This window comes from Carcharhinus amblyrhynchos, chromosome 17 (assembly GCF_965287045.1).
Source record: "Carcharhinus amblyrhynchos chromosome 17, sCarAmb.v2.hapA, whole genome shotgun sequence".
Lineage (NCBI taxonomy): Eukaryota > Metazoa > Chordata > Chondrichthyes > Carcharhiniformes > Carcharhinidae > Carcharhinus > Carcharhinus amblyrhynchos.
In genome coordinates, this window is record NC_137340.1 from 53,207,289 (window position 1) to 53,222,508 (window position 15,220).

Here is a 15,220-nt window from a genome sequence, read left to right on the forward strand (position 1 = left end):
TGTCACTGGACTAGTATTTGATAGACCGGAGAAATCCTCTGGGGACCAGGGTTCGAAGCTCACTGTGTAGATGGTGAAATTTGAATTCTGGAATTAAAAGTATAATGGTGAAACTATTGTCGATTGTTGCAAAAGTCCATCTGGCTCACCACTGCCCTTTAGGGAAGGAAATTGTCTGGCCTACATGTGACCAGAGCCACAGCAACGTGGTTGACTCTTAAATGCCTTCTGAAATGGTCGAGCAAGATACTCAGTTGAAGGGCAACTAACATTGCTGCCTCACAATGCCAGGGTCCCGTGTTCGATTTCCAGTTTATCTGTGTGGAATCTGCACATTCTCCCCATGTCTGCGTGGATTTCCTCCGAGTGCTCCGGTTTCCTCCCGCAGTCTGAAAGACATGCTGGTTAGGTGAATTGGCCATGCTAAATTCTCCCTTAGTGTACCCAAACAGGTGCCAGAGTGTGGCGACTAGGGGATTTTTCACAGTAACTTCATTGCAGTGTTAATGTAAACCTACCTGTGACACTAATGAATAAACTTAAATTCTGGATGGGCAGTGCCACATAACAGGATTGGCCTTTACCAGTTGTCTCTAGTGTGTGGCAATGGGAGAGGGCAAAGGGCAAATACCCTGGCAGTGGATGATCTACTCTGTCTATCATGACCGCCAATTTGGGAAGTTGGCCTCATTGATTTGGTGGATTGGCCGTGTTAAATTGCCTCTTAGAGTCGCGGGGGTGGGGGAGGGGGGCTAGCTAGGGTAAATGCATGGGGCTATGGGGATAGGGCCTGGGTGGGGCGCTGACTCGATGGGCTGAATGGCCTTCTTTTGCACTGTAGGATTGTGTGATTGGTGAGTGCGGGACTGGGCCTGCAGGATAGGTCATGTTTTAATGGTAAAATTTTGACATTCTTCCATCTCCCAGTGCCAGAGGTAATGAGTGCTGGCAGGAGCACTGATGGAGCTCAATACAACACTGGTAACCTCCGTGACTAGACTCTCTTAACTTGTATTCCATGAAACCTCAGCTTGGTTTCTTTGTTTTCTTTGTTTCATAATTATTCAAGGATTTATTTCTCAAAGTGGCATACTTTTTAGTTCTTCCAGTTTAATCACCCCAAATGAATAATTCTTGTGTTCAAATTCCTTCATGGCTTCTCCCCTCCTTATCTTTATAATCTCTTCCACTCCCTCTGAGATCTCTACATTGCTCCAATTCAGGCCTATTGTGCACCTCTCATATTCTGACTACACCATTGGCTACCATGCCTTCAGCCACTTTGCCTCAAAAGCCTTGAGTTCCTTCATTAAAGCCAATCTTTCCCATCTCTCTACCTTCAATAGACACAAGGACTGTACCCCCCACAGCTCTCTGTGAAGTTCCAGTGACTCAATACTCTCAGTCTTATATCATCCCCAATACCGATGCCCTACAAGGCTGTGTTCTCAGGCCCCTTCTGTACTCCTTATACAAATCCCCCTCCAACTTGATTTTCAAGTTTGCTGATGATACCACCGTAGTGGGTTGGATCTCAGACAATAACGAGACAGAGAACAAGAATGAGATAGAGAAGCTGGTGAACTGGTCCGGAGACAATAATCTCTCCCTCAATATCAACAAAGGAGATAGTCATCGACTTCAGGAAGCTATGTGGATTATATGCCCCTATTTACATCAGTGGGGACAAAGTAGAAATGGTTGAGAGCTTCAAGTTTCTAAGTGTCCAGATCACCAACAACCTGTCCTGGTCCCGCCATGCCTGCACTATAGTCAAGAAAGCCCACTGACACCTCTACTTTCTCAGAAGACCAAGAACATTTGGCATGTCAACTATGACTCTCACCAACAGAGATGCACCATGAACTCTACACAAATCACTTGGGCCAACGTCTTTCCATACGGAGCTTCACTTAGGCTCTGACAAAGGGCCATCCAGACTTGAAACATTGGCTCTATTCTCTCTCCACAAATGCTGTCAGACCTGCTGGGATTTTCCAGCATTTTCTGGTTTGTTTCAGCAGCTGCAGTATTTTGCCTTTGTCTTTTCATGTAGGAATTTTTATGATAATGCCCTTGTGAAGAGGCTTGAGAAAGCTATGTCAAAGGTGCTATATGAATGCATGTTGCTGTTGTAGTAACACTTTTTTTAAAATTCCCCAAGTAATGGTCTCTCTATGTCTAATCATCGCTAAAACCTCTCTATACATAGACAAATATTTAAGGATATTGTGAAGTTCACAATGTATTTCCTTGTTAATCTGGGGGTGGGGAGGGGGGGGAGTCGGACTGACTGGAAAATAGCTGAGTGCTGTTTCCAACATTGACAGAGGTGAGCGCGTGGAACTGAGAAGGATTCACTCACAGAACAGGAGGGGGAAACGAATTCCACTAATTCAAGATTCCATAAATGAACAGAAAGTTCTGATTAGAACATTTTTTTTGTTCTGAGTCAGTTCCAGATTGGGATGTTAGTGCAGGGAATGGAAGCACTCTCTATTTTAAGCACCAAATATCAGCACTAACACTCCCACAACAAGTCACACAAAGAGTAAACTCCCTCTAAACTGCCCCCCCATCAAACACTCCCAGGACAGGTACAGCACGGGGTTAGATACAGAGTAAAGTTCCCTCTACACTGTCCCCACATCAAACACTCCCAGGACAGATACAGCACGGGGTTAGATACAGAGTAAAGCTCCCTCTACACTGTCCCCATCAAACACTCCCAGGACAGGTACAGCACGGGGTTAGATACAGAGTAAAGCTCCCTCTACACTATCCCCATCAAACACTCCCAGGACAGGTACAGCACACGGTTAGATACAAAGTAAAGGTCCCTCTACACTGTCCCCATCAAACACTCCCAGGACAGGTACAGCAGAAGGTTAGATACAGAGTAAAGCTCCCTCTACACTGTCCCCATCAAACACTCCCAGGACAGGTACAGCACGGGGTTAGATACAGAGTAAATCTCCCTCTACACTGTCCCCCCATCAAACACTCCCAGGACAGGTACAGCACGGGGTTAGATACAGAGTAAAGCTCCCTCTACACTGTCCCCATCAAACACTCCCAGGACAGGTACAGCACACGGTTAGATACAAAGTAAAGGTCCCTCTACACTGTCCCCATCAAACACTCCCAGGACAGGTACAGCAGAAGGTTAGATACAGAGTAAAGCTCCCTCTACACTGTCCCCATCAAACACTCCCCGGACAGGTATAGCACGGGGTTAGATACAGAGTAAATCTCCCTCTACACTGTCCCCCCATCAAACACTCCCAGGACAGGTACAGCACGGGGTTAGATACAGAGTAAAGCTCCCTATACACTGTCCCCATCAAACACTACCAGGACAGGTACAGCACGGGGTTAGATACAGAGTAAAGCTCCCTCTACACTGTCCCCATCAAACACTCCCAGGACAGGTACAGCACGGGGTTAGATACAGAGTAAAGCTCCCTCTACACTGTCCCCATCAAACACTCCCAGGACAGGTACAGCACGGGGTTAGATACAGAGTAAACCTCCCTCTACACTGTCCCCCCATCAAACACTGCCAGGACAAGTACAGCACAGGGTTAGATACAGAGTAAAGCTCCCTCTATACTGTCCCTTTCAAACACTCCCAGGACAGGTACAGCACAGGGTTAGATACAGAGTAAAGCTCCCTCTACACTGTCCCATGAGGTTTGAATGTTGAGGTGAAAGGTCATTCAAGCCTTTTTTACAAAGAAAGGTTCGAGGTTTGCCAGACCAGCATTTCCCAGCGGGTAATGTGATAGGTGGAACACAGATGGTGCTTTAACTATTTTTGGTACCATTATATTGGGTATTGTTGTATAAAGATGCTTATAGTGTATAACAGGAGCATGCTGTGAGGAGCAACATGTCTTCTGCACTCCTACGTGTGGATCAGGGCATGTGAGTCTCACAGCCATTTTCTCATGGAGATTCTTGATGTCACACTCTTCACATTCTCAAGCAGTTTGTGGGTCTGAGGAAGGTACAATCTGTGCGTTGCATAGCTCCTTTCCTCCTCTCTCTGTGGAATATCCTACAGTCAAACTCCGCCCCCCACAACCAGGTTAATTCTGATTGGAGAAGGTGTAGCTCCTGGACAAGTCCCAGACCCAAGGAAACGTCCATCAATCAAAGTGACCGCCAAGGCAGGAGGGCAAGGAGTCAGAGGTCAACCCGCTGTTGACCTCAGCTCCACCTCCGACCTCTAGATGACGTTCTCGAAAAGCTGCATCGACTTCATGATGTTTTCATCCTGAATCAAGAGGACAAATAATTCATGATCAACAAATACACAGACACACATTTATTCACATAGCGACACTCTCACTCTCACTCACTCCCCCTCACTCTCACTCCCACTCACCCCCACTCCCACTCACTCCCACTCCCTCTCACTCCCACTCACTCCCACTCCCCACTCACTCCCCCTCACTTACTCCCACTCACTCCCACTCCCACTCACACCCACTCCCACACTCTCACTCCCACTCCCACTCCCCACTCACTCCCCCTCACTCACTCCCACTCACTCCTGCTCACTCCCACTCCCACTCACTCCCACTCCCACACACACCCACTCACCCCCACTCACTCCCACTCCCACTCACTCTCACTCCCACTCCCACTCACTCCCACTCACTCCCACTCCCACTCACTCCCATTCACACTCACTCCCACTCCCTCCCACTCACTCTCACTCACTCCCACTCCCCACTCTCACTCACTCTCACTCTCACTCCCACTCACTCTCACTCTCACTCCCCACTCTCACTCACTCCCACTCCCCACTCTCACTCACTCCCACTCCCACTCACTCTCACTCCCACTTCCACTCACTCTCACTCCCACTCACTCCCACTCACTCCCACTCCCACTCACTCCCATTCACACCCACTTCCACTCACTCCCACTCCCACTCACTCCCATTCACACTCACTCCCACTTCCACTCACTCCCACTCACTCTCACTCACTCCCACTCCCCACTCTCACTCACTCTCACTCCCACTCACTCTCACTCCCCCTCACTCTCAATCCCCACTCTCACTCACTCCCACTCACTCCCACTCCCCACTCTCACTCACTCCCACTCCCACTCACTCCCACTCACACTCACACTCACTCCCACTCAGTCCCACTCACACTCACTCCCACTCACTCCCACTCCCACTCACTCCCACTCATTCTCACTCCCCACTCTCACTCACTCCCACTCACTCCCACTCCCCACTCTCACTCACTCCCACTCCCCACTCCCACTCACTCCCACTCATTCTCACTCCCCACTCTCACTCACTCCCACTCACTCCCACTCCCCACTCTCACTCCCACTCACTCCCACTCCCACTCACTCCCACTCCCATTCCCCACTCACTCGGACTCCCACTCACACCCACTCCCACTCACTCCCACCACCACTCCCACTCACTCCCACTCCCCACTCACACTCACTCCCACTCACTCACCCACCCACCCACCCACTACGGTGGCACAGTGGTTAGTACTGCTGCCTCACAGTGGCAGGGACCCAGGTTCAATTCCTGGCTTTGTTCGCTATCTGTGTGGAGTTTGCACAATTTTCCCGTGTCTGCTTGGGTTTCCTCCAGGTGTCCTGGTTTTCTCCCGCCGTCCAGAGATATGCGGGTTAGGTGGATTGGTCACACTAAATTGCCCTTTAGTGTCAGGGGAACGAGCTGGAGTAAATGTATGGGATAAAGTCTGGGTGGGATTGTGATCGGTGCAGACTCGATGGGCCAAGTGGCCTCCTTCTGCACTGTAGATTCTATGATTCATACACCCCACACACACTTTCACACACATACACATTCACACTCCCATTCAGTCATAATCCTACTTATACACATACTCACACTCACACACACACACTAACACTCACACACACACACACACACACTCGCACTCACTCATACACTCCCACTCACTCCCACTCACTCACATACTCACACTCACACACACACTAACACTCACACACACACACACACACACTCGCACTCACTCATACACTCCCACTCACTCCCACTCACTCACATACTCACACTCACACACACACTAACACTCACTCACACATTCGCACTCACATATTCATGAGCTTTTATTTTCCGCAGTAATCTTTGATGTGACAGCTTGTCAAATGCCTTCTGGAAATTTAAATACCAGTACATCCACCAATTTCCCTTTATCCTCAGCACGTGACTCATTCAAATAACTCCAATAAATTGATTAAATATGATTTCCCTTTCACAAAACCATGTTGACTCTGCCTGATTGCCTTGAATTTTTCCAAGTGCCCTGCTATAATGCTTTTAATAAAAGGTTCTAACATTTCCCTGTGACAGATGCTAGGTTAACTGGCCTGTAGTTTCCTGCTTTCTGTCTCCCGTCCGTTTTGAATAAAGGAATTACATTTGTTAACACATAATCTAGTGCAACCTTCCCTGAGTCTAGGGAATTTTGCATGTTTAAAACCAATGCATCAACTCTCTCATTTGTCACTTCTTTCAGGATCTTAGGGTGAAGTCCGTCCAGACCTGGGGTTTTGTCAGCCCCACAGACCCAATAATGTGCTCAGTACCACTTCCCTGTAATTTTCCTCCCTCTCTTCCATTTCCAGCTATTTCTGGGATGTTGCTTGTGTCCTGTATTGTGAGCACAAATGCAAAATATCTGTCCAATTCATTCACCATCTGCCAACTTTCCATCATCTATTCCATAGAAGCACTTTTCCTTGGACCAACATCCACTTTATTCGAGCTTTTCTTATTTAGATATCTCCAGAAGTTCTCACAAGCCACCTTTATATTTCTGGTTTCTTTCTTACATTCTCGAATTGACTTTTTCGATAATCTTTTTGTTATTCTTTATTTTCTGTCCAGTCTTTTGATCTGCCATTTACCCTTGGACAATTATATCTTCTTTCTTTAAGTTTATTGCCTTTTTTTGTGTAAATCATGGATAGTGATCTTCCCCTTGGACTATTTTCATCAGAATGTGTCTATCTTGCATTCTCTGAAATACCCCTTCAAATGGCTCCCACCGAGGCTCTGTTGCCCCAGCCCATCAGCACATTGGCGAGTTCACTTTAGCTAGTTCTGCTTTTATACCCTCAGAGTTGCCCTTATTTCAGTTTAAAATACTAGTCTTGGGTGCACTCCTCTCTCCCTCAAACTGAATGTAAAATTCAATCATATTGTGATCACAGTTATCCTGGGGTGACTTCATGGCGAATTTATGAATTAACCCAATCTCATTGTACAATAGCAGGGCTAGTACAGCCTGCTCTGAGGTTGGCTCCAGGGCAAGCTGTTCAAATAAATTATCCTGTAAACTCCTTATCTTTGCCACCATATGAATCTTGCAAGATTCATGAAGAAATGCAAGGATTGGTATCTGATAGCCCTTAGAATGAACCAAACAGACTTGGAGAGATGGAGTTCCCCAGGTTCCAGTGTGGCCAGAGGTGCGTGGGTGCTGGTTTTCAATGTCTGTCAGTGAGGGTGCAGCAACGAGGGTCTAGGTTGCGGGAATAACAGAGATGGGAGTCGGGAAGGGCAGAACGATCTCAGTGAGGGAGAAAGGGACAGCAGGCTGAAGGAGGCAGCAGGAATCAGTCTCTGAGAATGAAATGCAGCGAACTCCTCAGAGCTGTCTGACTTCGGTTCCCCTCAGCCCTACACCGCTCCGTATTCCTCGCAGATACAGATCGTACACCTGGGGTTATTATCTCACCTTTTGGCAAGTTTCGATAAACTCCTCAATGGTAACGACTCCATCTCTGTTCTTGTCCATTTTCTGTGGTGGGAAGTGAGATACAGAATGAAATGACAACGCGATTAATCACCGTCCCATCACCGCAGATTTCAATTTCCTCATTCTGTCAGTATAACAAAATCAACAAATAGGAATTTCCTGCATCTAACTGAATGAGATCAGGACAGACACAGCACGGGTTAGATACAGAGTAAAGCTCCCTCTACACTGTCCCCCCATCAAACACTCCCAGGACAGGTACAGCACGGGGTTAGATACAGAGTAAAGCTCCCTCTACACTGTCCCCCATCAAACACTCCCAGGACAGGTACAGCACGGGGTTAGATACAGAATAAAGCTCCCTCTACACTGTCCCCATCAAACACTCCCAGGACAGGGACAGCACGGGGTTAGATACAGAGTAAAGCTCCCTCTACACTGTCCCCATCAAACACTCCCAGGACAGGTACAGCACGGGGTTAGATACAGAGTAAAGCTCCCTCTACACTGTCCCCATCAAACACTCCCAGGACAGGGACAGCACGGGGTTAGATACAGAGTAAAGCTCCCTCTACACTGTCCCCCATCAAACACTCCCAGGACAGGTACAGCACGGGGTTAGATACAGAGTAAAGCTCCCTCTACACTGTCCCCATCAAACACTCCCAGGACAGGTACAGCACGGGGTTAGATACAGAGTAAAGCTCCCTCTACACTGTCCCCCATCAAACACTCCCAGGACAGATACAGCACGGGGTTAGATACAGAGTAAAGCTCCCTCTACACTGTCCCCATCAAACACTCCCAGGACAGGTACAGCACGGGGTTAGATACAGAGTAAAGCTCCCTCTACACTGTCCCCCCATCAAACACTCCCAGGACAGGTACAGCACGGGGTTAGATACAGAGTAAAGCTCCCTCTACACTGTCCCCCCATCAAACACTCCCAGGACAGGTACAGCACGGGGTTAGATACAGAGTAAAGCTCCCTCTACACTGTCCCCCATCAAACACTCCCAGGAGAGGGACAGCACGGGGTTAGATACAGAGTAAAGCTCCCTCTACACTGTCCCCCCATCAAACACTCCCAGGACAGGTACAGCACGGGGTTAGATACAGAGTAAAGCTCCCTCTACACTGTCCCCCATCAAACACTCCCAGGACAGGTACAGCACGGGGTTAGATACAGAGTAAAGCTCCCTCTACACTGTTCCTTTAAGCTGGTTGTTTGCAGTGTTTGATATCTTACCTGGAAGAAGGTTTCAACATGTTCCTGTGGTGAATCCTCCCTCACTGTTGGGTATGTATACTTCCCCATCATATCATAAATGGATTTCATAATATCCAACATTTCCTACAACATAAAGCGGAGCAAGAAAAATCATTGTTAAGCAAATTGCCATCTCAATTCCAATCAACTCCACACCTCTTTTTGGGTGATTGGGAACTGCCCCCAGAAGGCAGAAAAAATTCTACTGATCCGTCAGTGTAACATCAGCAGATACCTTAGCTTAGGCATCCAACGGCCCAGCCCAAAGAATCAGCACGGTGGCACAGTTGTTCGCACTGCTGCCTCACAGCGTCTGGGAGCCGGGTTCAATTCCAGCATTGGATGACTGCCTGTATGGAGTTTGCATATTCTCCCCATACCTGCATGGGTTTCCTCCCGTTTCCTCCCACACTCCAAAGATGTGCCAGTTAGGTGCATTGACTGTGCTAACTCACCCCTTAGTGTCCAAAGATATTTGGGTCAGGTGGATTGGCCATGCTAAATTGCTTCTTAAGGTTCAATGATGTAGGTTCGGGGCATTAGCCATGGGAAATACACTGGAGTATGGGGATAGAGCGAAGGAGAGGGTAGGATGCTATTTTGGAGAGTCGGTTTAGACTCAATGGGTCGAATGGCCTCCTTTGGCAGCGTAGGGATTCTATAATTGTCTGAAATTTCCACTGTTGATATTTCAGTTACATTCAACAACTACTGCCTTTGTCTAGCACCAATAAATGGTCAAACATTGCAAGGAGCTTCTCAGGAACATTATTGTATTAAACCTGATATCAAAATGCTGACAGATATTGGGAGACCTTTGGTGAAATGTGTAGAGTTTAAGGGGCATTGGAATGCAATACAGCGAGTGGAGGGGTTTAGTGAATTGCAGAGTTAGGGCCCAGACAATGGAAAACATAGCTACCAATGATGGAGCGATTAAAACTGGGGATTCTCAAAGAGCCAGAATTGGGCAGGTTTTGGGCTGGATCAGATAACAGAGATAGGACGAGCTGTGTCCATGGAGGATGTGAATTTTACAAATCAAGACAAATCCAGATTGGGAGATGTAGAGTTAAAGGTTAAAATCTGGGGTAGCTGATACCAACTGTGATGCAGTATCACATGACTAAGAGACTGAGATTTGATAGGATGTAAAAATACAATCTTGTGTAGAGTGAGTGAGACATATAGAGATCTGTAAATAAATAATAATGGTTTCTATGAATAACAATCCATGGTTATTGTCTTAGAGTAAGAGGCAAGGCCTAAAGAAACCCCATCTCGTCCCTGAACCCAAGGTGCAACATGGCAGCTGCGATCAAAGCATAAAGACCCAGAAAATCTGCAAGAGGGGGTTGTAGTTCCGTGAGTCACTGAGTGAGTAAGGCATTGGTGACAGAGGTTAGAAGAACAAATGATATCTGTTCTAGGCTTGACATTACTGGCTGAGCCTCATGGGGATATTAACTCATATCATTCACCTCTCAGCCCTGTGTCTGTCTGACCGACACTGGCTCTTGTTTCAGCTTCAGTGCACGGTCCAGATGGAGTTTCTTTAATGTTTATCTGTTATCCTCATAATGTTACTCTAGATGGTAATTTGTAAAGAAGATTCTTGTTTATTTATAGTTCTAAGCACATCCCCATACTCTACACCAGGTTGTGTCTCTGCTTCTCACCAGATCTGTCTCCTGGTCATGTAACATTACATCGCAGTTACATCAAGTTGTTGGATCAGTGTCAGGTTCTCCTGATGTTAACCCTTTCCATTCCCCCCAACTCTTTACCCCAGTTGTATATAGCTTCCTTCATCTCAGTACAAAGTCTCGGACATCTCAGGGTTAGTCTTTGTGGTTCCTTGCCAATCTCCCTGATCTGGTCCTTATCTTATTGGCCGATTCAGGATGAATTGCGCTGTCTTGTTTACCACCTGGATGTTGTAAAGGTTTTGATTCCCTCGGATATCTCCCTGGTCTATCTCAACTCTGTCAGATCTCAGCTGTACCGCTCTCTCTATTACAATGCCTTCTTCCTGCCAATCCCATATCCACATTCCCTCTCTCCGGGCTGTAGCATTTTCAAGTTTTTGTTGTTAAAAGCTGGAGGTTCTGTTCACAGCTGTCTTCCCATCAATAATGCTGACAGCAGGAGCCTGTACTTTAGGGATGAGGTTCTATAGTTAAGAAGGACTAAGTTAATATCTTTGTTCTTTTTTATCCATTCCTTGATTGGTCAAACTCCTCTTTCTGCTTTTCCATTCGATTGAGGATATCTGGGCGATCGAGTCACGCGTATGAAGAACCAATCACTCCATTAGGATGCTCTGAAACATTTCACAGCCTAGCCCAAAGCTCTGTCACAACGCTGTCTTGTAGGGAACTCAGAAATTAACGTGTGCACAGCAGGATCCCACAGACAGCAACGGGACAGTGATCTGATAGTCTGTGTGTTGAATAATAAAAATTGGCCAGGACACTGGGGAGAGTTTGCTGAAACAGAGACTGTGGGATATTTCACACCTATCTGAATGACCAAGTGACTGGGTTTCAAAACTCATCTAAACCCCCTCAGACAGAGCAGCACTCCCAGTGTACAGTGCTGGAGTCTCAGCCTGGAGTAGCTGTTCCAGTATCAAGTCAGTGCTGTTCACTGGGGTACAGCGGATACCACAGCAGGATGATAGATGTAGGATTGGGGAGGGGGACATATCGCTGCAGAATGATGGATGTGGGGTTGGGGAGAGGGACATATCGCTGAAGATTGATGGATGGATATCAAAGCAGGCCTCCAGTTAGATCCTGCACTGCTCACCCGAGCTAGTTATCCAGTATAGGGTGGAATCCTGTGCAGCAACTGGGGTCTTGTTTGCCTTCTGGATGGGGAGCTGGTGAGAGGCCCATGACCCCTCTTCCCAGCAAGGCCTCCTGCATCCTGTGCCAACAGTGGCCTATCCTTGGTATCAATGATGTGGAGATGCCGGTGTTGGATTGGGGTGGGCACAGTAAGAAGTCTCACAACACCAGGTTAAATTCCAACAGGTTTATTTGATAGCACGAGCTTTCAGAGCATTGCCCCTTCTTAAGACTCACATTCCAACCATTATCCTGTCATTGAGTCTGTGTCTATATGTGCCCTATTTGTGAACCCAACCCTTCACTCATCTGATGAAGGAGCAGTGCTCCAAAAGCTCGTGCTACCAAATAAACCTGTTGGACTTTAACCTGGTGTTGTGAGACTTCTCACTGTGCCTTGGGATCAATGACTCGGTGGGGGGAGTTGGGGGGGGGTTGGTGGTGGAGATCCACCCATTGAGAGCTGCCAACCAATCAGAGGCTGGTTGTTCCATTGAATGGCAACTGGGGACACAGTGCCAAAGACCAGGGATCATCACTGGATGTCAGTCCGGAGGTGAGTGAGGGTGTGAGGGGGGTGGGCAGCAAGGGTGGGGGTGGTTCTCAGCCCCCTTGTCATATGACCATAAGATATAGGAGCAGAATTAGGCCATTCGGCCCATTGAGTCCGCTCCGCCATTCAATCATGGCTGATATGATTCTCATCCCTATTCTCCTGCCTTCTCCCCGTAACCCTTAATCCCCAATGCCGGGTCCCTCTGTTAGATATTGACTGCCTTTGAATGAGGCGCTGTCCCTCCTGGGAGCCCACAAGCAAACACTCCCAGGGTCACACCAGCAGTGACTGGTTAAGGCTCTCGTACAGGCCTAACCCGGAGGCAGGGTAGAAAGGTCCCTCTCAGCCTCTCCTTCACTGACTGGACAAGGGTGGGGGTTATTAGTGATAATGTAACGCCACTGATTAAAAAGGGAGGTAGACAAAAGGCAGGTAACTACAGGCCAGTTAGCTTAACATCCGTAGTTGGGAAAATGCTGGAATCTATCATCGAGGAAGAAATAGCAGGACACCTGGAAAAGAGTGGTTCGATCAAGCAGACGCAGCACGGATTCATGAAAGGAAAATCATGTTTGACGAACTTACTGGATTTTTGTGAAGATGTGACTAGTGCGGTAGACAGAGGGGAACCAGTGGATGTGGTGTTTTTAGATTTCCAGAAGGTGTTCGATAAGGTGCCCCACAAAAGGTTGCTGCAAAAGGTTAGGGTGCACGGAGTTGGGGATAAAGTGTTAGCGTGGATTGAGGATTGGTTATCTAACAGGAAGCAGAGAGTTGGAATAAATGGATGCTTTTCCGTTTGGCAGTTAGTGACTAGTGACGTGCCGCAGGGATCGGTGCTGGGGCCTCAACTGTTTACCATATACATAGACGATCTGGAGAAGGGGGCTGAGTGTAGGGTAACAAAATTTGTGGCTGACACAAAGATGAGTGGAAAAGCGAATTGCGTAGAGGATGCGAAAAGTCTGCAGAGAGATTTGGATAGGCTGAGCAAATGGGCGAGGACCTGGCAGATGGAGTATAACGTTGGCAACTGTGAGGTTATCCACTTTGGAAGGAATAATCGTAAAATGGACTATTATTTAAATGGTGAAAAATTACAACATGCTACTGTGCAGAGGGACCTGGGGGTCCTTGTGCATGAATTGCAAAAACCCAGGCTGCAGGTGCAGCAGGTGATCAAGAAGGCGAATGGGATGTTGGCCTTTATAGCGAGGGGGATAGAATATAAAAGTAGGGAGGTCTTGCTGCAACTGTACAGGGCACTGGTGAGGCCGCAACTAGAGTGCTATGTGCAGTTTTGGTCCCCTTATTTGAGAAAGGATATATTAGCTTTGGATGGGGTGCAGAGAAGGTTCACCAGTTGATTCCAGAGATGAGGGGGTTCGCTTATGAGGAGAGATTGAGTAGACTGGGCCTGTACTCATTAGAGTTTAGAAGGCTGAGGGGGGATCTTATTGAGACATATAAGATAATGAAGGGGCTAGACAGGGTCGAGGCAGAGAGATTATTTCCACTTAGAATGGAAATACGAACTAGAGGGCACAGCCTCAAAATAAGGGGGAGTCAGTTTAGAGCAGAGTTGAGGAGGAATTTCTTCTCTCAGAGGGTAGTGAATCTCTGGAATTCTCTGCCCATTGAAGCAGTGGAGGCTACCTCTTTGAATATGTTTAAGTCATAGGTAAGTAGGTTTTTGATCAATAAAGGAATTAAGGGTTATGGGGAGCAGGTGGGTAAGTGGAACTGAATGACTATCAGATCAGCCATGATCTTATTGAATGGCGGGGCAGGCTCCAGGGGCTAGATGGCCTACTCCTGCTCCTATTTCTTATGTTCTTATGTTAGAAAGCAGCCAAGTGTCTGCCCACCCCCTCCTGCCTGATCAAATAACACACCCTCCTCTTTCTGTTACATTTATATAGTGCCTTTCACAAACTCAGGACATCCCTAAAAACCTCACAGCCAATCAAATACTTTTGAAATGTAGATGCACTTGTACCTTGCAAAGTAGATTATTGAATGTTTGGTTAACGAAGGTAGTTATATACGGAGAGGGATAGGAAGACCAACGGACCCCAGACTCTGAACTGGCGAGGAAAATCCACGCTCACTCCAGGATTCACTCCCTCCAGCCAGATTGGCCATGTGGGTCACGTGACCCTCTGAGCAGAGAGCTTGCCCTTTAAGGGGGGGGGGTGCTCTAACACCGTCCCACCCCACACCCTCCAACCACACCCACCAACAGGGGGGGCGCGGGATTGCACCCACAGGGCTCTGTATAGTTGCGGTGAGTCCCTGACTGAAGCAAATGTGGCTTTTACTCACATTACAAGTGGGATTACATTTCAAAAGTACCTCATTGGCTGTGAGGATGACCTGAGGTTGTGAAAGGCACTATATAAATGCAACAGAAGTTTCTTCCTTTTTCCGTTCACTCCCCGCCTCCCCATCCTGTGTCTCTGAGGGACCAATAACCGTCCAAATCATGACCTCCTGTGTTCTCACTTTACCTCTCTGGTTATGCAGCCGTCCTTATTTAAATCGTACAGGTTAAAGGCCCAGCTGAGTTTGTCATCGATGGTCCCACGCAGGATGACAGATAAACCTGTCACAAAGTTCTGTAAGAGAAGGACAGAAGATAAGAAACAGGGGAAGGTGTACAGGCGAACATGTGAACAGCGAATGTCTGGAGCATTCCCTATCCCGTCCAGAGTCTCTTCGATTAGACTGAGGCTGATCTGTAGCTCTA

The 15,220-nt window shown here is 47.5% G+C and overlaps 1 protein-coding gene across 2 annotated transcripts in view; it reads right to left on the reverse strand.

Annotated features, from left to right (window-relative positions):
* Positions 1-3,607: 3,607 nt before the first annotated feature.
* LOC145354251 (A-type potassium channel modulatory protein KCNIP2) overlaps positions 3,608-15,220 on the reverse strand; it is a 361,507-nt gene continuing 349,894 nt past the window's right edge. For both annotated transcript variants that reach the window (XM_080205338.1, XM_080205337.1), the window contains 4 exons: positions 14,982-15,089; positions 9,043-9,147; positions 7,773-7,835; positions 3,608-4,279 (listed from right to left, as the gene is read on the reverse strand). In XM_080205338.1, coding sequence (XP_080061464.1) covers positions 4,232-4,279; positions 7,773-7,835; positions 9,043-9,147; positions 14,982-15,089 — 324 coding nt within the window. In that variant the 3' untranslated portion in view covers positions 3,608-4,231. The remainder of the gene's footprint in view (positions 4,280-7,772; positions 7,836-9,042; positions 9,148-14,981; positions 15,090-15,220) is intronic.